Source organism: Rhinoderma darwinii, chromosome 6, assembly GCF_050947455.1.
Source record: "Rhinoderma darwinii isolate aRhiDar2 chromosome 6, aRhiDar2.hap1, whole genome shotgun sequence".
In the NCBI taxonomy this organism is placed as follows: Eukaryota; Metazoa; Chordata; class Amphibia; order Anura; family Rhinodermatidae; genus Rhinoderma; species Rhinoderma darwinii.
Window position 1 is genome coordinate 48,811,654 of NC_134692.1, and position 27,284 is coordinate 48,838,937.

At 41.7% G+C, this 27,284-nt stretch overlaps 1 protein-coding gene across 2 annotated transcripts; it reads left to right on the forward strand.

Annotated features, from left to right (window-relative positions):
- Positions 1–245: 245 nt before the first annotated feature.
- MYL1 (myosin light chain 1) lies at positions 246–11,095 on the forward strand. 2 transcript variants are annotated; one of them, XM_075831194.1, is made up of 7 exons: positions 246–471; positions 7,191–7,218; positions 9,071–9,214; positions 9,745–9,918; positions 10,011–10,088; positions 10,181–10,223; positions 10,647–11,095. In XM_075831194.1, the coding sequence occupies exons 1-6, from the start codon at positions 352–354 to the stop codon at positions 10,207–10,209; spliced, it is 573 nt and encodes a 190-aa protein (XP_075687309.1). In that variant the 5' UTR covers positions 246–351; the 3' UTR covers positions 10,210–10,223; positions 10,647–11,095. The 2 variants fall into 2 exon arrangements, with proteins under 2 accessions (XP_075687309.1, XP_075687310.1); XM_075831195.1 differs by lacking the exons at positions 246–471; positions 7,191–7,218 and adding exons at positions 6,203–6,264; positions 6,890–6,914.
- The last annotated feature ends 16,189 nt before the right edge of the window (positions 11,096–27,284 follow it).

The window sequence follows — 27,284 nt, forward strand, 5'->3', positions numbered from 1 at the left end:
AGCTTATTCATGTTTGTTTGTCCTCTACACTTATCCTAAAAATCCAGGCAGGCTGAAAAAAATAGAAGTCCCGTGGCTTGATGTAGCTCTGACCCCCTTATATTCCATTTATAGTCTTAGTCCTTATGACATCCTCCTTGCCTGGGGAACTGTCCAATCCAGCAGCATGCATGGAGATTGTGTTAGGTACTAAGCGAAATATAAATATGCCCTAATAGTGAAAAACACACTGGGTTCCACTTCTAGGCTTCTGGGCTGAGGATCGTCCTGATCTTACCTCCTTCCTCAAGATAACTTGGGCTGGTTTCTTTTTGGATCCTTAACTACCTCCCCTGTTTAAACTAAAGCACAATGGCACCCAAGAAGGATGTGAAGAAACCTGCCGCCGCTGCAGCACCAGCTCCTGCCCCTGCCCCTGCCCCAGAACCAGTTAAACCCAAAGAACCAGCATTTGACCTGTCAAGTGTCAAGGTAACAATGGGATGTGATGTGTTTTGGTCACTGGAAACATGGGCGCATAGGGAGAAGCGGTTTCATTAGCTTGCACTAGAAATGTATCAGTCTGAGGACACTGAAGATGGGGACCCACATTCTCAAAGTGTTCCTCTGTGAATTGTGCATGGTTTTTGTTGCTACCGTGACAATTTGACTATGTATTCGGGAGTAGGGATAGCAAATATTTTATGGATATTAATTTAATAGTAATTTCGGCAAAGTTTTATATTGAAATTTGCAATGACGCAAGGGAGTAAGGCACAGTGCATCTCTTCTAGTGCCACCTAACTGTAAGTCATCTTTATAGAAATTTTGTCCTATGATATCAGTAATCATACAAAATTGGGGTCTCATACATTCATTTTACTTACCACTTATAGTAATATATTAGCCATACACTTGATGGCCTACACCAGTAGAATCTATTAATTACTCAAGAAAAGGTCTTGAATTGGGGTAATTGGGTAAAATAAGAATATTTTTAGGATTTCCAGTGACTCTACATTACCCATCTCTCTACTGCATGTGCTGTCAATGAATACAGTGTAAAGTGTGATGTGTTCTCACAAAGATTGCTCCTTGGAGTGCTAGTAAGACTGACAGGTGGCAAACTAGTTACATGGTCCCTTTAATGCTTCTCTGCCGTCCTACCATCTCATTGATCTATAAATGGGGATCAGAAGGGGGATGCCCTAATATGGAGAATAAAGGCTTGACTTCCAGGTTATTTAGGACTAATGCATAATGGGCTGCCACACTATTTGTAAAGTCTATCTTATTTGTTGAGCCATTGAATGCATTCTACTTTTGTGTTTGAGCGGTCAATTCAGGATGGGAGAGGCTACCCATAGTGTTCTTCAATGGGATCAGTCTATAAAATGTCAATACCATGATCACTTCTTTATCTTGCCTATCTCTATGTATGAGAGCCCCTCCCCCATACACTTACTTACAAATTTGTTAACTATAATGACTGTTCTCCTTTTTTATAGCTTTTTTTTTAATAAACTGTGGTTTAGTCTTTTTGATGAAAGATAATGGTTGAATATGTAGTAGTGTAGTGTGACTATAATGACGATTTAGGTTAGTACCTTTACTGGTATCTTATAATATGATTCATTGCTATTTTGCCATTTTCTGAATTATTTACAATTCCATTGTGTCATGAAGGAGCAATGTTTTTGAGATACTGTGTTGAGTTTTTGCAGTGATGTTTTGATATTGCACTTTCTATTTATTTGTTTAAATAACTAAATGTAACATGTGCACCTAATGTAAAATCTATGAGTAGAAGAATAACAGGGTTTATCCATCACACGATCAATTCGATTTAATATAAGAAAATATAAGCAAGTTCCATTTTACAGCATTCTCCCTACACTCAGGTCACATAAATAGTAATTGAGCTAATTGATTTGGTAATAAAATAACGTGACTGTCACTAAGCTCATCACTAAATTGTTAATTTCATTAATCTATTTGCTCCAAAGACTTTAACTGTCCTGTTTAGAGTACAAACCACTATAAGTGCTTAACTATAATAGCAGGTTTGATGAGAATTGCCTTCTTAATTAGGCATCAAGGGTGTTACTCCAGGAAACGTGGAACAATATATTTCTCCTGATCGCAAAGGTTATATGTTCAGTGATCCATTAAAATACTTAAGGAGCTAATAAAACATCAATGTTTATACATATTGTCATTTAGCAGCTGTTACTACAGTATGTGCAGTACTTTGTCTAACAGCCAATTAAACCAGAATGACAGCTGCGTGCAATGATCGCCATCTGCTGGCCATGTCTATGCATTGCATCTATCATGTCATCCTGTGATATATTATAATACCCATTTTATTATATTATTTAGAATAGCAGAGTAGTAGCATATCCAATTTATATTCCTCACTCTAGCATAGTATATTTCAATGTACATATATTATACAGTTGGTAGATAATCATGTTACATTACCCTTTTATCCAATTGACTAAGTTAAAATACACAACTATGAATATTTCTTTGTGTATTTTTATGCATGTATATTATACAGCATGGTATAATTGTTACAGTAAAGCTTTGATTGTGTCAAGTGTGTTCTTGTTTGAAGACAGTAATGTGGTTACTTGCCAGACCAATATGCGCTGATGGGAGCCTGCAAGTCCGGTAACAGAGGATTACAGTAAAGTAAGAGTAAAGTAAATTATTGGTGGCAATGCATTGACAGAATGTGACATGTTAGGACTGACCTTTCTTATATTTCAGTTGTTGATAGAATGGTATGTAATCAGGGGCAGACAGAGAAAACAGAGGGCCCCTGTGAAAGAATAGTATGGGGGCCCCTTAAGGCCTTATTACATCAGCCGATGATTTTGGCAGGTGCAGCGAGCACCGATCAACGAGACAGCTCATTGATCGGCCCTCGTTTGCCCCTGTCACAAGGAGCTATGTATGGGGACGAGTGGTCGTTACTCTGATCGCTCGACCCCATACAATATTATCATGTCGGCAGCGCGTTTTTAAAACGATACGATTAGCAGATGAACGAGCGTTTGCTCGTTCATCTGCTGATCGCTGCCCAAGTCCTCTATCAACGAGCTTTCAATGAACGATCGTTTGACCAATAATTGCCCAGTGCCCCCTTTACTCTTCATTAGCTCTTCAAAGACCACTTCGTCCTTACGTTTCTCCTACAACCCACCTTTAATTGTGAGCCATTGGCATTAGCTCAGTCCCTTACATGCAATCCAATAGACAAAGCTGCTTTTAAGGTGGCGGTGGGCCCCCCTACCTACTGGGCCAATGGTATGTCCACCCTTGATCCAAATACATATTCCTGTCGTCACAACACAAATTAAAGGTAGTCAAAACTTTTCATAATCGTATCTTTTTTTGGGATGCATTACATACACATATATAAAGACACAAAGGAGCATACTAGCCAAAATTAAAAAGTAAATTTTATTAAACATATATAAACATGTATGAGAGATAAAAAGGTACAGAGCTGGACATAAGGACTCTGAAAAGTTTCACTAAAAACACAGAAAGCAACAATCTCTCTATATTGCAAAAAATGAAGGGCAGTGTACAATACACAAGTTAGAGTGGACGGACAAATGTATTCATGGTGCCAGTCATATACATCAGCATAGTAGGACAGCAATAGTATGCGTAAGTTAAAAGAAGTAACATGTCATAAAGCACAGATGATGCATGACCTATAGACACGCATGAGTCTGAAAAAGGTATAAGGACCATCAGTCATATCAGGTGAAAGAGATGCAAAGACTGTTGCCGACTTAAGCCAGAGGTCCACCCACTATTACAGCAACTTACCCATAGTAATCAATAGATGCAGAGAGTCGAGCTAATGTCAGTTGAAAAACCCCAACGCGCGTTTCGCGATGTGCGTCCTTTTTAAGTTGTCATTGTTCTCTGTACAATTCACACTATGTTGCACAGTAATATTCTGGTACAGTATGATGTATTATATCATCTAGTCCATTATTGTACAACATGACTAGACTGTGTAAATTGCAATTACTGGAGTTATAGCAGAGGGTTAACTTTCACACATATATACTATATTAGCTGAGGAATAGGATAGGGGAAGAGGCGCCCTCTAGTACAAAGGATGGTATTACATCTTTATTTTTAGATAGGCTCTATGTGTAATTTTTCTGCAACCCTAAGAAGTCTTATTGGGCAAGTGCCATTTTGGACATTTGATCATGTAACTTCAAAGTGTGTTTCTTACTGACAAGTTATACTCCTCTGTTGAACAAGGATTATTTTACTTGTGCCATTTATATATAGTACAAAAAAAGTAAAGAAAAAGGTTTTGTCTGTAGCAACTAATGACGTGTTGGCTTTTCACTTTCCAAGTTGCACAGAAATGCATAAAAATAAATCTATTGGTTACTACATTCAACATGACAGAGGTGAGTAATGAATAAATAGAACCCATGTCATAGAGACAATATGAGGCCCTGCTCTCTATTATACAACCCCTGTACTGTCCATTAATAGGTCAGAGCTTGCTACGCGTCTGGAGATTTTAGTTCAATTATTGCAAAATATTAGAGTTGTAAAACACTTTTACATAGTCTCTTCTGAAATGTATGCACATATGAGAAGGGTGCTTGATATCTGTAATCATTATGTCAGTATTACGCCATCAGGTGGCGCTCCCCATACTACCAACCAAATGCTAAATGTGATTGCTTACATCATGATATTAATGAATGACATCATGATTTAATTATGATATTATGTAGAGGAAAGCAGGTGCAAAAATGTATGATTCCAATTGAGGAATTTTAAGATGAGCCGGGATTGTACCCCCAGACAACCTAAGAGCTTGATTAGATTATTCTACATAGATAATTTAATGATGATTAAGTATTATGATATACATATATATATATAAGGAACCCCTTCTCCCTCATGAGCTGTGGATTTATTACCTTAAAATCCAAGATGATCAAAAAGTTATATATCGACTTGTACGTCATACATTAGTTTTGCACTTGTAGTAAATAATCCACATGGGGATTTTTACCTTTATAGGATAAAGTCCAGTAATATTTTCAGTATACTAGTAAGAACAACTCTCAATCACTACTGGCATACTGAATGTTTGTGAAAGATGAAGGATGGGTGCTGCACATGGAAAAGAATTACAACTAGACTTTCTTCCTGATTATCACTCACACATTCCAATGATTACACAGCAAATCCTTTAATGCCAGAGGCTTCAGGAACTCAAATTTGTATGTCACACTACCACTAGATGGCGCTAACCACAAAGAAAAGTTTTTAGCTACAGTCGTAGGAGCTGTGATATGTATAAGGAAACATTTATTTTTTTCTTAATATTTTACAGTAACACTAATTACATTATATTTGCCTAGCTTTAAGTTTTATTTTATATTTGTTGTCATTTATGAATAACATGAAATATAACAAAAGGATATGCAAAATATACATACACTCTAATTTAACAAATTGAGTGTGTGTGTGTATATATATATATATATATATATATATATAAATATGTGTATGTATATATATATATATATATATATATATATATATATATATATATATAGTATATATACTTTATAGAGAGTAACACTATAATAAAATATATTCTTGGTCATACTTTGATTAGCTGATTTGCATTTACAGGGCCAGTAGCAGCTTTACATGTATTTGCAACCACCTGATCATTATTACAGGCAGATATATTGTGTCATTTTCCGTTTTATGTCACTTTAAAATTGTGCAGTTGTCACTCAAGAGTTTTGTGGTACTGTGTTTCCTACAAGAAGGAAATTTTTCTGACAGCCAGTACAGTATATTTTTAGACCTGGGCCCTTTATTCCCACAGTTGTAAGTTTTGAAAGAATGGTTATTCCTGAAAAATACACACAGTCCAAAATTGTCACTGTAAATCTCCTCCTTCTTGCTGAAAAATGTGCTGACACGGTTTAGACTCATTAAAGCGTGTCAAACCCACTTCCCACTAAAAATAGCTCTCCAAATTGGTGGTACTGGAAGGAGATCCCTCCTTTCCCTTTGCCCTAAGAAAGCCAAAAACTCACCAAGAGGTGGGGCTAGCTTCCCCTCTGACATCTGAGACGGGCGGTCATGTCACTGCCCCCGGATAAATAAGAGGAGCTCGGCCAGGGCAGAAGGACCACAATCTCAAGCCCTCCTCAGGACAACTTCTCCGCTCCCTGCTCATCTCCCAGTCCCAGGCTCAACATGGTGGGTGTTATAGTTTGTTTCTCTAGCTGAACACTAGCATTGCACTGTGTAGAGTAGAAGAACTTTTAAGACTTTAACTAAGACCTTATGTCTTAGGGAGACAAAATCCCTTAACTTTTTATAATACATCACATCTAAATTAATCTTTGCATTAAATCAAAACTTCCATTTCTTTACATGCACTTTAATCCAATTGCTAATGTGAATCATCCTAGCACATGTGATTTATATATATATATATATATATATATATATATATATATATATATATATATAGTACCAGGCTAGATAATGTATGAAATATTTTATTTATCTCTTTGGACTAAGACATTTTTCCTTATGAAGTTATTGTTCATATTAGTAGTGTGTACTGTCAGTGCAGCAAAGGATTCTGGAATTAAAACAATGCATGCGTCCAAAGCAAAATTTCTGCATAGGATTGAGTTCTTAGTTTAGACACAGTGAAAATGAATCAATAATCTAATAAATTGATAAATAAATAGAATAGTTCTTTATCTTTCATAAACATAGCAATAGGAAACACTCTACACATTCAGATGTTGGCTTCTCTGTCTATGCACTTGCCACCAATACTAGTCTTTGGCTTTTTCTCTCTTCCTTGCAGTCTTTCTCCGCAGAAGAGGTTGCTGGTAAGTAATAGCTGGAGGTGAAGTTATGCCTTTCTACCGGTGACAATGATAATGATCTATTAATAATAATTTACCCAAAAAAAACAACTTTCTTTGAATCAAAGCAAATGGCAACAAATAGCACCCAGGCATCTCCTTCATAGCCGGCCTTGTTTGGTTTCCAGCTTCCTGCGTGTCCCATGTGCATGGGTTGACCTTCTGGACCTCAGAAAGCTGTGAACCTCAAATTTAAACAGGCCTTTAACTGTAGTGTTTTGGCTGGTTTTCTTTTAACAGGTTGAATTCTCTCAAGATCAGCAGGATGGTAAGTTGAGAACCAGGTCTGACTTGAAAATTGCTTTACCAGCTACTAGGTTATATTATGTGCACATTCCGCATAGTCAGTATAAATGTATATAGTAAAAATAGCTCATGTGCAAATCTGGTACACCATCACTTTAACAGTGCAGTATTCTACTATTTTTTAATTTTTTTGTATTTACCCTACGACTAGACATAGTAAAATAGATAGTGAATCCCATAATCTTTCTCCCGAATGTCTTCCTCGTATACCAGCAGTTTGCAGGTTCTTTGTTACAAATGTGGGATACACAAAAAGACAAAGCATTAGATCTGCAGGAGATATGGAAATAGACATAATTATGGTAAATAATTGCCAGATTTGTTCTCATGAGATTGATGCAGAGATAGTATTAGACTAGTCCAAGTTTGGGCAATTCACTTTAACTCACATCGTATACCATAGATAGTTTGTGACAAGACAGTGTGAGTCATGGAGAGTATTCCGGGGTGCCTTACTGTTGCCAGGCCATACCCATTATCTGCAACAGTTATACCGCTATAAATTAGTCATCAGACCTGTAATAAAGTTTGCTCTTTATTTCCTAGAGCTCCAGGTTCCACTTTGTAAAAAAGGACTATTACACAATCACCCAGTGTAGATATAGATCCTTATAGGAGTCACACCGCGCCATTCCTGGGGGCGGCCTACATCTTACACTTGTCAAGTCTACTCTTAAGCAGAACCTTTTCTCACAGAGAGGTTCTGCAGGAGCTAAGACGTAATGTATGTAATGCCCAGGGCAATTACTGTAAATGTCTTGTGCCAGTCTTCCCAGCATATACATAAAATATACGTTCTATATGGATAGCTGCAGACACTCAAAATATATATCTAATCTGCATCAACCTTTCTCGGTTAGAATTGTATATGTAGAATCCAGTATATGTAGCCATGACTTGTTGTGTTTTGCTTCATAACATTCTATGAGAATTCTTTATTATATATTGCAATCATAAGTAGCAACCTTTAAGCAATATGTACAAAGGAAAATGCCACCCTATAGATAGTTGATGCCAAATTGCAGTAATATTTAGATGACTAAACCTGCCAGGTGCAGCTCTTAGCTGAGCATGTTGTACTTGTGAAAGCAAATGCTGACACTGTCAAACTCTTCTATGGTGACAGGTGCCTATGTTAAGCATGTTAATTGCTAGCTGCTCTGGCACTCAAAGGGTTAGGGGGTCTGTGCATCTATTGGGTTAGTGCTAGGAATAGGATATCCCCTTACAGGAGCTCTGACCCTTCGCTAACATTAGCAGCTTTTTACAGTCTGCCTGTAAAACCATCTCTGACTTGATTTGGAAGCCTCTCTGTGTTACTGAAAATAACCCAGTTTCAAGTGTCCCAGGGTGAAAAGTAGCTGAACAAGCACAAATTGAATCTCCACTGCTACAAGTGGTTGTTCAGTGTACTTCAAAGCCTAACCAGTTGTAATCTTCATAAATTAGAGCCAAGCCGCCCTTTAATTCTACACATTATATAAACAATAATTAAAGTGGGTTAATACAACGATATACAGTATAGATGTAGCAGAACTGAAATTGTCATTCAAGTGTTTATTTAGTGCAACAGCTTTACTATGGAAACACATCATGTCATGGCACATCATGATGAATGTGAAACTTAACTTTGCTGCACTGACAAACTCAGCTCTGCTATATCTGTATTCCAGGCATAAAAAGTGGCTTTAGCCAAATTGTTCAACATATTTATATCGTTTTATTTTCTCATATGGGGTTTTCAGTAGAAAACTAATTCTAAATTAACAATTAGTATTTGACAATCTCATCTTTATTTTCTTTAATTCCCACAGACTTCAAAGAGGCTTTCCTGCTCTTTGACAGAACAGGTGACAGCACGATCGCCTACAACCAGGTTGCCGACATCATGAGGGCTCTTGGCCAGAACCCCACAAATGCTGAGGTCAAGAAAGTCTTGGGAAACCCATCTAATGAGGGTAAGTGGTCTTACTGTAATGCCATATTATACTAGTATCGTATTAAATAGTGATAGATATCTATATCCCAGTCTTCTAAGATGATGAATTGTTAGAATGTTCCTTAAGAACAGTTCTTCATTCGAGTGATCTTAAATACAGAAGACTGGCCATGTGTCTTATGTTTCTTGTAATAATATGTTATATATTATCATACATAGCAGCACATTTTTGAGATTATATTTTCGAGTCTCTAAAAACATTTACAACAAAAAAATACATAATCTGGTTTGTAGATTGGCAGATTATAATTATTAATAACATTGTAGTATTTAGTATATAATGCTATGATAAAACTGAGTAAAATTATAACCTTCATCTAATAACTACCTCCTCTAGGGATTTATGGATTTTCAATGAGATTATTTGGATTAGTCGGTTTAAGGTGTAGAAATAAAGCAACTATAACGGCACAAATAGTATCTGTATCATATGAGGCAAATTGGGATTTATGGGATAATAGTATATCTTGTAACCATTATTCTTCACAGAGATGAACGCCAAGAAGATTCAGTTCGAGCAATTCCTGCCCATGCTCCAGGCTGTTGCCAACAACAAGGACCAGGGTAGCTTTGAGGACTTTGTTGAGGGTCTGCGTGTCTTTGACAAGGAAGGCAACGGCACTGTCATGGGTGCTGAGCTGCGTCACGTATTGGCCACATTGGGTAAAGAGCTTCTTTATTGTCTAAATATTCCTTTAACAAGTTGTGATGAATGGAATATAGAAATTGACAATTTGTTTTCTCTGTCCCATTAGGTGAGAAGATGAAGGAGGAGGAAGTAGAAGCTCTCCTGGCAGGACAGGAAGACTCCAATGGCTGCATCAACTATGAAGGTAAGTAAATATATTGGAAATGAAGTAGACCTGGATGTTTGGATCTCTGATGCCATTTTGTAACTTTTTATTTATTTCTTTCCATATCCTAGCCTTTGTGAAGCACATCATGTCTGTTTAAATTCATCCATTAAAGTAAGTAATGCTTTTTTTTTTTTTTTTAATAAAAAAAACAAACAAACCTATGCTTAACCCAAAAAGCTACCAATCTAGATACTATTTTTGTACTAACAACTCTACAAAGCCCACTGATGGAGACAACACAACTTTTTATGGCAAAATTAGCTCATTATTCTCCCATTATATTACAGAAATAGTCTTCTTATGGACTAATTGGAGTGATTGAAAGTTGAATGGGCCTAAGTCATGATTTATAGAGTTCTGTACTAGACTAGATGTATAGATATGGACTTCTGCCTAATATTATAATACAAGATTCCCAAGGCATAACGCTGTACATTTTAGTCATGAATACTGTGGCATGGTAAAATTTTGTATGATATTTTAGTATTTCATTGGTTATGAACCTTAAATTTACTTTTTTTCCATCCCTTTTAGAGCTGCCTTTGAATGTCTCAGAAGACCTGGAGGCATGGAATCTGTACAAAGACCAGCAACTGGTCATTACCAACTTTACGGAAATGTACTGTATAAAACACTCATCAATATTTTCTATTTTCCACCACTGGGACATTTTTTTCCACAAACCCTGTTATTTAAAGAAAAGACCACACAGGACGTATCACCCTGGCAAAGCTGGCGGAGATTTCAATCAAGCAGATATGTGTAAAATGCCATTGAGCACTGTACATCAAAAGACATCTCAATAAAATACCCTTTGCTAAGCTGGTGGCTACAAAGTCTCTCTTAATTTATCTGCCCTAAGTTTCGGGCCAATATACCAAAGAACACTGAGTCATCCACTGCCAGGGGCCACACTAGCCTAAGGTGTAGTGGGTTCCTCTGATAGTAAAGTGGTTCATTTATTGTATTTCTGTATTCCATACTGTCTAAACAATAAAGTTTTATTGAAAGAAACATAAGGATACTTTGTTGTTGGTGGGGCAAGATTTACCCGAGGAACATCCAGTCAAATGAATAAGAAAGGTACAATGCACACCAAAAAGTCGTTATCCAAAGATAGGTTTTTAATATTCGTAATTATGCCAGTTTAAGTGCGACGTTTCGGTCATCTCTGACCTTCATCAGGCACTGTAATATCCTGGGTCCTGCGTAATGGCGCTTAATGTATGGCGGCTTGCCGCATGTGGAGGCGCTTGTACCTTTCTTATACTACACGGGTTGGGCCCCTAAGCATGCACCCATACGAAACCTAGTGCGGCCTGAACACCTTCAAATCCAGTCAAATGAAGACACGGTTTACTAAATTTAAACTGTGATTATTTAACATAGTTGGTGCCTTAAACCAGCGGTACTTGTGATAGCTCTGATCTTAAATTGATATTTGACTATATCGACATGGTGTCTGGGACATGATCTATGCTTCAATAACTATTTATTAACTTTCTCACCTCCAAATCGTGATTGTCCTAAATACAAGTATCCTCAAGGGTTGTTAATATTAGTCACAAGCAACAGTTTTAAAACAGCTCTGAAACTGAAATTTACAGGAATACAATATAAAAGGTTTACAACTATGAGGACTTTGGAGGTCCCTTTGGATTAGCGTGTGCTGTCTCTTTTTGATTTGCAAAAAAACATATAATATGTGTGGTTGGAACATAGCAATATTCTCCAGGACTGTGAATTTAATCTGTTCAATAGCAAAAACACATAAGGCATTATTCTAGGAACTATACTCTTATTGAGGATTTATACATGGTGAATATAATCCCTAACTTGAAATGATTTACTCATTATGGTCTTTAGGATCAGAATAAACAACAGTAGTCCTGCTATTAGTTTTACATTGGTCTGCTTATGGAACAATCCCTTATTAATCAGAAATTACATCACTTTTGGCACTGCTGCAAAGAAACATATTGATTGTGCAAGAAGTATTCAAGGAAAGGTCAACATCTAAACAGCTTGAGCTCCTGACCCGCAGCAGAAAAGCTGGAGGCCACCTAAAATCAGGGAAAGTGCCATTTTTAGAGTTTGTCACAGTTGGGTATAAACCAGTCACTATGTCTAGGCATGACCATATTTCAAGGCATCATCAACTACGTGTATGTACAACTCGCTACAATGTGCTAGAAATTCTAATATTTGTGTCACTCGTCATATAAGTAATGGGTACATAATACTTTGTTAGCTTGACACCAATAAATGTGATTGTGATAAAAAAAAAATATAGAATATTATATCACATGCTGAAGTGATTCAGTTGTAGATGACGACACAGCAATGGAGCAATTTAATCTGTTTAGTGTTAATCCCGATGGATTAAACAGAAAGATGCCGATATGCTTAATAATCTAAGACCTTCTTGATGTTGGTTAATCCAGTATTAAAAATCTAAATCCTGGATTACAATTAGTTTTGTATAACTAATGAAAGGAATATCATGGGTGCTGCTGCCCAACTGTCATCGGGTGGTCCAAGTGTCACCGAGAAGTTATAAATATATCCTCAAACACTACAATACAAATGCCACATCAAGTAGAGAGAAGGAGATGGATAGTTATACTGATCTCCCATAATCAGACCCATTTTCAGGATATGAAAGTGACCTATGTGTGTTTACTCTAGGTATATACCTCAAAAAACAAATACAAGATGTAGAATAATATTAGGGATACGTTTTCTGAGGTTTACATAATGCTGGAGGTCATTTTTATTCACCACAAGTCAAGTCCAGCTACATAGGCATAAGGTACCATGACCCAATGAAAAATTTGTAACATGGCCCCCACCTACCATGTTCCATTTATAAGACAAGTATCTTCTTATTCAAAAGAGGGGCTGTTAGGTCCCTGCGGGCACCATGACCCGGGTGAGACTGCTACCCCTGCCCCACCCCCCTATAGCTACACCCATATGCAGCTCTGAAAATTAATGGATCTCAAAAAAAATAACACCTTCAAAATTAACCCTATAACATCTGTAGCAAATCCTTCTCAGGGTATTCGTGATTATATAAATTTGAAGCCAATTATATCCTTGCGTGCCTGTGCCATAAAACTGAAATCGCATTCATTTTTTCATGTTCCAATGTTTTAGCTTGACATATGCTTGGCCGAGCATGCATGTGTTTTCAACAGTCAGAGGGAAATAAGCCAAAACCAGACCCCTTTGGCAGAGGCTTATCTCCTGCTGGAACAAATTATTTGGCATGTTGAAGTCCAACACGCCTGATCCTTTTTTCCCCTGCCATCTGCCATCAAGGGAGGTTAGGGACAACCCCATACACATTAGAGAGTTGGCCAATTCTTCTGAAATTGGAGGGCTCAAACGACTTTTATTGAATGTGTATAGGCACCCTGTAACAATGCAAGTCTGGCAAAGAAATTCCAAGGGGTGAATACTGCATGTATCTTAAAAAAAAGGGTGGATTCACATGTGGTAGATTTTGTTAAATACATTTCTGCGAGTGAAAATAATTTCTTCATCAGAATAGAACTTGCAGAATCCATGCACCTGCTGCAGAAACAACCCCATTCAGATGAATGGAACTGATTTTCACTTTGCAGAAATTTCGCCAACAAAATCAGCCGCATGTCACTGCAAATATATTTTTTTATCCAGATGGACATGTTATCAAATGTAGTAAATAACCTACTGTATAACACACAAAAGTAAATCATACTGACAAATCTAATGTTTATTCAATCTTATACTTTCATTAAAAGGATTTTCCGGAGAGAGAAAAGTGATGGCCTATACTCAGTATCAATATCTGATCAGAGGGGGTCCGACTTTTGGCACCCATGCCGATCAGCTATTTTGAAGGGGCCATTGCGCTTGTGCGAGCACTGTTTACTCTTCATCACTTACGCTGATCAATACTGTCGAACGCCGACACATTTGTAGAAGTGGTTCACTGAGCTACAGCCTTCTCCCATTTCTTTAAAGGCCACGGCCGTATTACAAATCTGTGTTGTACATATCCATAGCAGGGCACCCATACTTTACCCACACATATTTTTTTCTCATGGAACATTGCTTTGAGGGCAGTATATAAGACACTATACGGTGGCCTAGGCTCCACAAAACATAACCGTAGGACCTCTGTGTAGTGTGTGCATAAAGCCTTAGCTACAAAGAAAACGAAACTGAGCAGCATATGGAAAAAATAAAACATTTTAGTTGAAAAAGTGCAGTTCTAAACTAGCAGGTAATAGAAGTTTTCACAGATATTTTGTGGAATATCATTCCTGTACATTTATTGGTATACATTTGCTTGACAGTCCATGAGGTTATTAATTTGGGAAACTGTAATTACTAAAATTGTTATACCATAAAAATCAATAGGGCATGTGTTAATTTTCTTACCCAATAAGTATGGTGCAATTGTGTCAGAAAATATAAGGAGGATGGGAAGAAAAAGTCACAGTCTAAAATAGGTAGGTAGGGAAGCTGAACTATGGATAGCCTATGAGCTAGGAATAACATCCCTTCCACATTATTGAGAACACAGAAAAACTTCAGGGCAGAGAAAGCAGTTAGCCCATAATTGGTTGCTGTAAAGATTTGGTATTATTGGCAGTACAGGCAGGGCCGGCGTTAAGATAGATGGCGCCCCATTCGAAATTAACTTTCGGCGCCCCACCCCATCATAAAAAAAATGGCCTATAAAAAAAGTATAATGCCCCTCACAGTACAATGCCCTATATAATGCCCCTTTAGTGCCCCCCATACAGTATAACAATAGTATATAATAGTATAATATATTATAACACCTTCAAGGAAACAGTATTTTGTCCTCTAATTGTGCCCATACAGTATTATGCCCCCTAAGTGCCACACACAGTTTATTGTCCCCTGTAGTACCCCTACACAGTATAATGTCCGTTTAGTGGCCCACATACAGTATAATGCCCCCCTCCAATGGCTGCCACACACAGCCCCCCCTGTAGATAGTGCCCCCTGTAGATTGTGCCATACAGCTTCCCTGTAGACAGTGCCATAATCCCCCACCTCCTCCTTGTATATCGGGCCATACAGCCCCCCCCCCCCTCAGTCCCTTGTAGACAGTGCCCCAAAAAAAAAATTGTACTCACCAAGGACCCGTTCCCACGACGAACTGAGCTGCTCCACGTAAGGATCAGTCCCCCACTCACAGTAAAATGACCATCAGCCCTAAATTAACAGTATAATGACCATCAGCCCCCACTCACAGTAAAATGACCATCAGCCCGACACTCACACAGCCCCCTTGTAGGTAGTGCCACACAGCCCCATTGTAGGTAGGTAGTGTCACACAGCCCCTTGTAGGTAGTGCCCCACAGCCCCCTGTAGGTAGTGCCACACAGCTCCCTTGTAGCTAGTGCCACACAGCCCCCTTGTAGGCAGTGCCACACAGCCCTCTTGTATGCAGTGCCACACAGCAGCCTGGTATGTAGTGCCACACAGACCCCTTGTAGGCAGTGCCACACAGCCCCCTTGTAGGTAGTGCCACACAACCCCCTTGTAGGTAGTGCCACACAGTCCCCTTGTAGGTAGTGCCACACAGACCCCTTGTAGGTAATGCCACACAGCCCCCTTGTAGGGATGCCACACAGCCCCCTTGTAGGTAATGCCACACAGCCCCCTTGTAGGTAGTGCCACACAGCACCCTGTAGGTAGTGCCAAACAGCCCCCTTGTAGGTAGTGCCACACAGCACCCTGTAGGTAGTGCCAAACAGCCCCCTTGTAGGCAGTGCCACACAGCAGCCTGGTATGTAGTGCCACACAGACCCCTTGTAGGCAGTGCCACACAGCCCCCTTGTAGGTAGTGCCACACATCCCCTTGTAGGTAGTGCCACACAGCCCCCTTGTATGTAGTGCCACACAGCCCCCTTGTAGGTAATGCCACACAGACCCTTGTAGATAGCACCCCCTCCCTGTAGATAGCGCCACTGTAGCTCCCCGAAGGAGCGGAATCGCCCTGTTGCCGGGGATTCCACTCCTGGAGTGCTCCGCTTGATGTCTTTGTCCATATATGGGCAGTGACATCAAGGGTAACTTCTGAAGTGGAATCCCCGTCCGCAGCGTTGCCTATGCTGTGACCGGGGATTCCACTCCAGGAGAAGCCCCTGTCGTCTGTGTCCATTTATGGACAGTGACGTCACTGGCTTCTCCTGGTGCAGAGTCCCCGGTCACAGCGTCGGGGATTACACACCAGCAGAAGCTCCTGATGTCTCTGTCCATTTATGGACAGTGACGTCAAGGGCTTCTTCTGGAGTAGAATCCCCGGTCACAGAGTCGGCAACGCTGCGGTCGGGGATTCCGCTTTTAAGAATTTTCCCCTGATGTCACTGTCCATATAAGGACAGAGACATCAAGCGCGCTGCCCAGGAGCGGAATCCCCGGCCACACGGGGATTCCGTTCCTCCAGGACTGCAAGGATATTCACATTCTTACCATCATACCGCACAGGATCCATTAACTCCTTATTCTATAATAAAACCAAGACACGTTGTATTGGGAAGTGGAAGTGGCCACAGCTTTATTATCAAAACAATATATTTTGAATAATAAATCAATAAAATAGAATCAGCTTGAAGGCTTTATCCTCTTTAATGTTCTTCCAAAGCTTGAGATGCCATCGAACCACTGTTCTTCATAGCTAAAAACTCTGCCAGCTGTGACATCTGCAACAAGAAAAAGACCCAAAGAAAACGCCAAAAGCCACAGAACTTAAACACACTCAAAACCGTAATAACCACATGGGAGGGAGGGTGGGTGTACCTCTCATTGGAGCAGAAGGTAAGAGGGAGAACTGCACTTGAAACTTCACATTTATTAATGTGTCGCTAGAAATTCTTTTTATTTTTTTTCAGTTAAACAATTAGTATTTAAGTGATTAAACATTGTTTTAATTTTTTTAATTTTTTCACAAGTCAGGAAACATTATAAATTCGATTCTAATTTATAACATTTCCATGTGCTGGCCACTAGAGGGAGCAGTTCCCAAAATAGCAGCATGGTCACTGTGGTAAAGCAACCTCAGTGATGTATGCTGCAAATTTGGGGTGGACACACTCTCCTCGAGTGTCCTCACACAATCCCCCCTCTCTTCTTCTGGCTAGTGGCAGGAGAAGGAAGGGTTTGAATGTCTTCAAACCTCCTACACTGTGTGCCACCATTTTCTGAGCGACTAGACAGTGCTAGGAGGATTAGATAGGGCTCAGCAGACAGTATCACACGAACATACACGAACATAATACGCACGAACATAATACACACGAACATAAGACACTTGAACATACACGAACTTAAATTACCTGCTCCTGCCGCCGCCTCCGCTGGTCTATGCTCCACTTCCTTGCGCCTTCGCTTCATTGAACATATGGCCGGAAGCCGCCGCCGGAAGTCGTCATCTTACTGTCCGGCAGCGGCTTCCGGTCCGCATGAAAATGGCGCAGGATTTCGCTCTACGAACGAGCTTCGTTTTGGTCTGTGTGGGAGCGGTTCATGCGCCGTTCCCACACAGACGCACACGCAACTGAGAATGGAACGGCTCCCGTTCGCATTCTCTATGGGGTTGTATGTGCTGTATTCCATCTCTGTATGTGTCGTTAATCGACACATACAGAGATGAAAAAACAAATGGCAGCCTCATAGAGAAGTAAAAGTCAGAAAACATAAAAAAGTAAAACATGAGAACACAATTAAATAACATTTTTGAAAATATTATATTAAAAGCAATATGATAAAAAAAAACATAATTCATGACACCTTCCCTTTAACCACACCCCTCGCACAACCCTGTAACCAATCCTGTATCCCAGGGCATTTCATGAACTTTTCACCTCTCCTCCTCCATCCCTTGCAGTCCCTGGCACTTTCCCTAAGCGATTCATTGCCTACAAGAAGGTGCTAGTATATAGCAGATCAGGGAGATACCTCCCTGCTCAGCTATAGTGGCATCGCTACTGCTGTAGCAGCTGCGGCTGCTAGCGGCGCCGCTGGGCATGGGGGGGCACATGCGCTCTCATGCCCGGTGTCGCCGCTAGTAGCCACTATGGCTGCTACATCGGTAGCGACGCCACTGAGTGAAGAAGCGCCCGGGCGGAAAGGCAGTTGCTGAGTCCTCGGGCCTGGGTTCTTCTGAAACAAGCAGGTGAAGGGAGCCAGCGCAGCGGCCCCTTCCACATGCTGGAGTGATGCGCCCTGTGCAATGGCACAGGTTGCACACCCGTAACGCCGGCCCTCAGTTCAGGACAGGATAAAGGTTAGTGGAGGTTCATAATCGAAAAATTTTATGGAGTTCCCCTCCCCAATAGCGGAGTTATATAGTGTGTGCAGAACTTACACTAAAAATAAATATTGGGTTATCGTTGACAGGTCTAAAAGAGTTAACAACAGTCTAATGTAGGGGTCAGCAACCTATGGCACCGGTGCCACAGCTGGCACCCAGGCAATGATTGCTGGCACAATTCCTCCTCCCGATGTCCAGTGCCTTTGTGTACTTTGCGGTGCTGAACACAGGGTGAGAGTGGCGCTTCATTATTTCCTTGGCGGCGCTGATTACCAAAAGAGAGAGCAGTGCTTCATTGTGTTTGTCGCTGCTGAACACTTGTCAAGTACACAATGCAGCACTGCTCTCTCTCCTGGTGATCAACATTGGCAAGTACACAATGCAGCACTGCTCTCTCTCCTGGTGATCAACATTGCCAAGTACACAATGCAGTACTGCTCTCTTTCCTGGTGAGCAGCATGCAAGGACGGAGTTTAGTAACCGCTCCGTAAAAGAAAAAGTTATCAACAATTGGCAGCTCTTGTCTATGTGCACCCCCCAAGCTGGTGATCAGTAGTTGCTCTGTCTCCTATGTGCACCCGCCCTAGCTGGTGTTCAGTAGCCGTGGTCTTTCCTATGTGCACCCCACCCCCCAAGCAGGTGTTTAGTAGCTGCAGTCTCTCCTATGTACCCCTGAAGCTAGTGTTCAGCAGTCTCATATGCATCACAGATGGATCATCTTTGCAAAGATAGTCAGAGACAAGAGTTACACTGAAATGTAAGTTTAATTAACTGATTTATTGGTTTAAGTCACATACGTGGTAACAGTTTATCTTATATGACTTTCATCTTTGCATGGCACACTAAGTAATTCATGATTGTTTTCTTTTTTCTTTTTTTAGGCACGCCATACCAAAAAGATTGCCCAAACCTGATCTAATGTGTTTGAGAGTCACCTGATATCTCCTATTGGAAGAAACAAAGTTGGCATGTTGTGTTTTAACATACCTGATCTTTTGTTCAGCCAAAAGACAAGCAGTACCATATTTATCTAGTACCTGCTTATCTCCCTCTATCTCTGGTAATAATACCAGTGGATTTATTCCACTTAGAACTGCAGTTGGGAGAGTAAAACTCTGATACCATATTAATAATATGCAAAATGCCCACTTCTGCCACATTTCTATATTGTTGAAGGTATACTTTAGATCTTTTCAAGGTCCCATGTGTTGCTGCTGGAAGTATCTGGGTGCTGGAAGGTGGTGGAGGCACCTTAGCCATTGCCCCTTGTTTACACCATTTAAGGCCTTGTCCATTCATAATGGAATTCCTGCGTATTTTTAGTCTGAAATTGCGGATGGAAAATACGCAGCGGAATACAGTAGCAGCAAAGTGGGTGAGATTTAACAAATCTCATCCACATGCTGCGTAAAATTTCCGTCACCTGCGGTGCGTATTCTTCGTTCCGGAAGCGTGTCACTTCCTGCTGCGGAAAGTGGACTGAATTGCTGTGTTTTTCAGAGGAGATATCACCATCTCACAGACTTGAAAAAAACGCTGCAAAATCCGCACCATTTCCTGCAGTAAAAAACGTGGAATGTCGGCTAGTTTTAGCGGAAATGCTGCAGAAATTTTCGCTAGCAATTTCGTTACGTGTGGACAAGCCCTAATCCAGCTCTGGCAATGTTTCATGGTAGTGTTGAGGATTCCTTCCAGTAAAAATATCATCTTGGAGGGTTGACTTGTGCAATGTCTTTTGTTGTCATTTACACCAGTAAGAGGAGACACTACCACGAGGAAGAAGCCCACCTGCCTAGATTCAGCTGTTTTCCATTCCCTAGTAATGAAGGGTGACAACTGACACTATTCCATTAACAGTAGAGAAGGATGAGTTTAGTTTTAACCTCTGCCAATCCATATAATTTGATTCAATATTCCCCCTGAGAAAAACATTCTTCAAAAACCCTAAATGACTCAGTTATAAATAACCTATAATCATTGTAAGCTATTTATAGGGACGGATTGTTATTCCTATGGCAGATTAAACACCCAAACTCATAAAATACAACTGCTCAAATATACTAACATTTTATATTAAATATAGATTCAATAACACATAACCCAGGTATACAGTCACTAAAATGTACAATCACTTGTTCATATAGATAAATGTAAACCATGTGGTTGGTAGATAAACTGCTCTTTTTTTGGGGTTTATAACACATTTTAAATTTACAGTAATACAGTCTCTAAGGCTGTGTACAAAAGGGATGTGTTTATATGTATACACGTGTATATCTGTATGGCCAGTCTATAATCACTATAGTTGCTAATATGTAGCATTCCAATATATGTGCCATACGGGAATTTATCAACCTTTCTATGCAAGTTTTCTGGCATAGAAAAGTCACAAATGACCCAAAAATTGCAAAATTGCAACAGATTTGCCATGCAAGAGTCTAGGAAAGTTGGGTGACAACCCATGTGGGTGCAGTGGGGTTAACACCAGGCGGATGTTCTGCGCTTGTCCTGCTTGATTACCCAAATTATTCTTCCTTAAAAAGGATGCAGGAAAAAAAATGTAAGATCTGAATTTTACAAGTATTTTTCCTATTTTCAGGTGGAAGAGAAATGTATATATAGTGATATAGCCATTATATTCGGTTAACTATTAGGATAAGTCTACCTGTCAGTAATAGCAATCCTTCTTGTCTAGACATAGCGAGTGAACACACAGACGGAGGAGGCTGAAATATGTTTGTACACATTCCTATATGAAGACCATGCTTAGTGTTTGCTTCCTTTGTGTTCATATACATGTTTACTAATGTTAATATAGGCCTGGCTCCTTTTATTATGTGCATACACCACACACTTAAACCTGGGTGAGGAATTCAGAGACTGCTTTGAATTTCCATTGGGTTTAAATAAGACTAAACAGCTGCTCCTCGACAGCAAGTGTAGAAGATGAGTGACGCATCCATGGACGCTGGGGCTGCAGCTGTTGTCACTCTGGTAAAGAATATAAAAGGGTGTGGGCTGCAAAAGACTCAGTGGCACTATGGTCTTATGCAAAAAAGTTTTACTACAATACTTCTTTAGAATTTTTAAACCTAATGTCATGACTTCTGAGTGCCCATCATAATGGTGGTAACTATAGGAAATGCCACATAGGAGGACAGAGATACTTAAAATAAGAAGTAACAGTTTCAGGGGGCCTGGTACAGATTTAACATTGGGCCCAGGAGAATAAAGTTATGCCTCCAACCAGAATCCTATGTACTTTGATACTGCTAGTAAAAGTGCACTGGAGTAGGTCTGCCTCCCTCGTCATCATAGTCTGCCAGTTTGGCAGCTAGAAAGCCAACAGGAAATGATAAAAATTAAAAAAAAACATTTTTATGGGTGACAGCTTTTCCGCATTATAAATGCTATAGAGGACACAGCTGTCTTAGGGTATGTTCACAGAATTCGGATATGCTGCGTAAAAGTACACAGCATATGCGACCTGAACCCCACAGGGAATTCCGGACGAAAAAAACGCACCAAATTGGGGTCCCTCTGACGTCCTGCAGCTGGGCCTCCTGGGATGATGTTTCATCCCATGTGACTGCTGCAGCCTGTGATTGGCAGCAAAATCTTAAATGGCACAGGGGGTCGAGTGGGGGCTCATTTGAAAGCTCTTTTCAATACAAAAACAATGGCGCAATCAATTTTGAGATAGGATTTTTTTTCCTGCAGAGTTAAAGTTAAAGGCCAGTCTTACCCATCTCAGCAGTACAGTTGTCCTATGTAAGCACTGTGTATCCCAACGCGCGTTTCACGATTACCTGCTTCCTCAGGGGGTACATAGTGTCTTGCAAACTGCCAAGTCCTTGAATAGTGTACCTATCAGGTGTTGTCAATAGCTGAGCAGCACCACCGAGTCAACGGCGCATTTCTGTTGGTGCAAACCGTACCGAGGAATGTCCCACTTCGGCATCGAAAATCCAGAATCCTGGTGCGCAACAGGAGTTTCGGGCATGCGCAGTGTGGATGTCACATAGGATGAAACGTCATCCCAGGAGGCCAGGCTGCAGGACGTCAGAGGGACGCGTCGCCATGACTGCAGGCAAGTATGATCTTTTTTTTTTCTGGGTTGCGATTTTTGCGGTGGAATAGCAGCTTTTCTGCTGCAAAAAAAGTACCTGGCACTTCAAAAGATGCATTATTTTTTATTTTTGAAAACTTTATTCAATCCGTGTTGCTCTTTTACCTTTACAGGATAGATCCTGCGAAAAAAATCTAAATTAGAGCCCACTCAGTGATACATGCCAGATACACAACACTCCCCCCGTGATCTTTGTCTCATAACAGCCAACAGCATTGTGTCACATAATCCAGACTCTCCACCTCCTTCCTGCTATTCTCTTTTGCACTGAGGTAGCCCCCTATCCACTTCCTACCCCCTCTCCCCATACTTCCTACCCCCTCTTCCCGCTGTAACGTCTCCTCAGTCCTCCTTTTCTCGCTGCTGCTGCTGAGAGGATTCTTCTCAGTCACTGCAGCCTGCTGTATGGCATCTGACAGAAGCAGCAGCTAAAGGATCAATCACGGCCAAAGTCGTCATATAGCCCTAGCCTAAATTGCATTTTTCTAATAGGCATAGAAAATGTTCTTTAAAGAAATTGTAAACATGTAGTTTAATAAAAATGGAAGTTGACAGCTTCTGTTGAAGAAAAAATTAAACTCAAAAATCACTAATGAGATCATAAACAAGCCATTTAAATTAGGTGTACTCATGGGAGAAGGGGCCTGTGATTGTGATGCACTGACTTCCGTGTCATTTTGATTTACTAGGTTCTGTGTGATTATGACTATCACCGGGTTATGTGTTGTATTGTCAAGCACTATGGAAGATTACAGAACTCATTGGTACTCATTGGTACTATAACAAGGAGCAGCTGAACAACAGCCCTTATAGGCAATACAGGCTACAAGCTCACAAAGGGCTATATTACCGCCAACAAGCAGCACTTTTGATTATTGACATGGTGCGGCGGCTCCATGTCTCACGGCTTACTGTCAGCATGAGCACTATTTATGTAATGGCAGGAAGGAGGTGAAGGGAAAGTGAGCCCTAATCTACCCACCGCCCTGTCCCTGCCTACTTGCAACGACCCGCCCTAGGCGACGGGGTACAACTGGGCGGCGGTCCCTACGCTGTCTAAGTGCACGGGAGAACAAACAGGGAACACGCAAGGGAAGGGGCAGTAGCCCACGGAACGCCGCGAGGAAACGGAGCGGTGAATGAATAGTCAGGACCAGGATGAAGTGGAGTATACCAACGTGAGCACGGAGAAGGAAGCAAGCCAGGGGCAAAGCGAAGCAGGTTAAGCGGTACTGCAGCAAGGCAGAAGCACAGCAGAAGCAGGCTGGAGCAAGCAGCAGAGAGGCCAGGAATCCAGAAGAATTACAAGCACTGAGAAGGAGAACACGGCAGGTAATAAAGGACAGGGGGCGGAGCTAACTCCGACTGACCAGGCCGCGATAGGCTCTCCCACTCCTGAGCCTGCCACCCTGGTTGGTGGGAGACGGTGTCAGTCTAACAGGTCTGGCCTCAGGTGTGGATTGATTAATCCCAGGAGTATACCTAGACGTAGTACCTGGCAGATCCCTAACAGTACTCCCCCTTTTATGAGGGGCCACCGGACCCTTACTAAGAGGACCCGGTTTAGTAGGGAAGAGAAGGTGGAACCTCCTGATCAACACCCCAGCGTGAACATCACAGGCAGGTACCCAAGTCCTCTCCTCCGGCCCGTATCCTCTCCAATGGACCAGGTACTGGAGGGAGCCCTGGACCATCCTACTGTCCATAATCTTGGCCACCTCGAATTCCACCCCCTCAGGGGTGAGAACGGGAACAGGAGGTTTCCGAGAGGGGGACCAGGACGGGGAGCAGCGTTTGAGGAGGGAGGCATGGAAGACGTCATGTATGCGAAAGGATGGGGGCAGCTCCAGATGGAAGGATACAGGGTTGAGGACTTCAATGATCTTATAAGGTCCAATAAATCGGGGAGCAAACTTCCTGGACGGGACCTTAAGGCGCAAGTTCCTGGACGACAACCAGACCAAATCCCCGACGACAAACCGGGGGTTAGCAGAACGTCTACTATCAGCCTGAATCTTTTGTGCGCTCTGGGACGCCTCTAGGTTCTTCTGAACCTGGGCCCAGACTGTGCACAGTTCCCGATGAACATCCTCTACCTCAGGATTATTGGAACAACCAGGGGAAACGGAGGAGAACCTTGGGTTAAACCCGAAATTACAGAAAAACGGGGAGACCCCTGACGAGTTACTGACCCGGTTATTCAGGGAAAATTCAGCAAGGGGAAGGAATGAGACCCAATCGAATTGACAGTCAGAGATGAAACACCTTAAATATTGTTCCAGGGATTGGTTAGTCCTTTCCGTTTGGCCATTAGTTTCGGGATGGAAGGCGGAGGAGAAGGACAGATCAATCTCCAACTTTTTACAAAAAGCTCTCCAAAATAAGGAAACAAATTGTACCCCTCTGTCAGAAACTATATTGACTGGGGCCCCATGGAGACGCAGGATGTGTTTCACAAACAAAGAAGCTAACGTCTTGGCGTTAGGTAGCTTCTTAAGGGGCACAAAGTGGCACATCTTGCTGAAGCGGTCTACTACCACCCACACCACCGACTTGCCCTGAGATGGGGGTTAATCGGTGATAAAATCCATGGAGATATGGGTCCAAGGTCTCTGGGGAATGGGCAAGGAACGTAGTAGGCCCGCAGGTCGGGACCTAGGGGTTTTGGACCTAGCGCAAACCTCACAAGCGGCGACGTAAGCCCTAACGTCTTTAGGCAACCCAGGCCACCAATAGTTTCTGGTAATGAGGTGTTTGGTGCCCAAGATGCCAGGATGACCAGATAGAGCGGAGTCATGGTTTTCCCTGAGTACCCTTAGCCGGTATTGCAGGGGAACAAACAGTTTGTCCCCAGGGACGTTCCCGGGAGCTGAACCCTGATCAGCCGCAATATCAGAAGCTAAATCAGAATCCATGGCAGAAACGATTATACCAGGGGGTAAAATACAAGCAGGATCTTTCTCAGAAGGAGGATTGGCCATGAAACTACGTGACAGAGCATCAGCCTTAATATTCTTGGACCCAGCCCTATAGGTAACCAAGAAATTAAATCTGGTAAAGAATAGTGCCCACCGAGCTTGTCTAGGATTAAGCCTCCGGGCCGATTCTAGGAAAACCAGATTCTTGTGATCCGTAAGGACCGTTACCTGGTGTCTGGCCCCCTCCAGGAAGTGCCGCCACTCTTCAAAAGCCCATTTAATGGCTAGAAGTTCGCGGTTGCCAATATCATAGTTACTCTCCGTGGGCGAAAACTTCCTAGAGAAGTAAGCACAGGGGCGGAGATGGGTGAGGGAGCTGGTACCCTGGGACAAGACGGCCCCCACTCCCACCTCGGATGCGTCAACCTCCACAATAAATGGCTCCTCTTGGTTGGGCTGAATCAGCACGGGGGCCGAGATAAAGCACTTCTTGAGGGTCTCAAAGGCCTGGACGGCCTCAGGGGGCCAATGGAGGACATCAGCACCCTTGCGAGTAAATCTCCTGTAATAGTTGGCGAACCCTAAAAAACACTGTAACGCCTTAAGGGAGGCAGGTTGGACCCATTCCGCCACAGCCTGAACCTTGGCAGGGCCCATTCGGAATTCATGAGGAGTGAGGATTTGCCCTAAAAATGGTATCTCCTGTACCCCAAAGACACATTTTTCAGTCTTAGCAAACAGATTATTCTCCCGAAGGACCTGGAGCACCTTCCTGACATGCTCCACGTGGGAGGACCAGTCCTTGGAAAACACCAGTATGTTATCAAGGTACACAACAAGAAAATTACCCAGGTAATCTCTCAGGATTTCATTAATAAAATTCTGGAAGACGGCAGGGGCATTACACAACCCAAAGGGCATGACCAGGTATTCGAAATGACCCTCGGGTGTGTTGAACGCAGTTTTCCACTCATCCCCCTCTTTGATGCGGATAAGGTTATATGCCCCCCGTAGATCGAACTTAGAAAACCATTGGGCTCCCTGAACCTGATTAAAAAGATCCGGAATCAAAGGAAGTGGGTACTGGTTCCTTACGGTGACCTTATTCAGGTTACGATAATCAATGCACGGCCTAAGACCACCATCCTTCTTCCCCACGAAGAAGAAGCCAGCACCTACAGGAGAAGTCGAGGGGCGAATGAAACCCTTGGCCAGGCATTCTTGGATATACACCCTCATAGCTTCACGTTCAGGACATGAAAAATTAAATATCCTACCCTTAGGAAGCTTGGCACCTGGTACCAAATCGATAGCGCAATCGTAATCTCTATGGGGGGGCAACACCTCGGAGGCCTCCTTAGAAAACACATCGGCGAAGTCCTGAACAAACTCAGGAAGCGTGTTTACCTCCTCCCGGGGAAAAATAGAGTTAACAGAAAGACATGACATAAGACATTCATTACCCCATTTGGTAAGCTCCCCAGTATTGAAATCAAACGTGGGATTATGCAGCTGCAACCAGGGAAGACCTAATACCAGATCGGACGATAATCCCTGCATCAACAGTACAGAGCACTGCTCCAAATGCATGGAGCCAACCAGGAGTTCAAAAACAGGGGTATGCTGTGTAAAATAACCATTAGCAAGAGGAGTGGAGTCGATACCCACTACCGGGACAGGTTTAGGCAAATCAATCAGAGGCATAGCAAGAGACATAGCAAATTCCACAGACATGATATTAGCAGATGAGCCAGAATCCACGAAAGCACTGCCCGTGGCAGACC

Coding starts and splice junctions, on each gene's coding strand:
- MYL1 (XM_075831194.1), top strand. CDS start 352: ATGGCACCCAAGAAGGATGTGAAGAAACCTGCCGCCGCTGCAGCACCA. Junction 472..7,190: donor TTGACCTGTCAAGTGTCAAG/GTAACAATGGGA, acceptor TTCTTTTAACAG/GTTGAATTCTCTCAAGATCA. Junction 10,089..10,180: donor TGGCTGCATCAACTATGAAG/GTAAGTAAATAT, acceptor TCCATATCCTAG/CCTTTGTGAAGCACATCATG.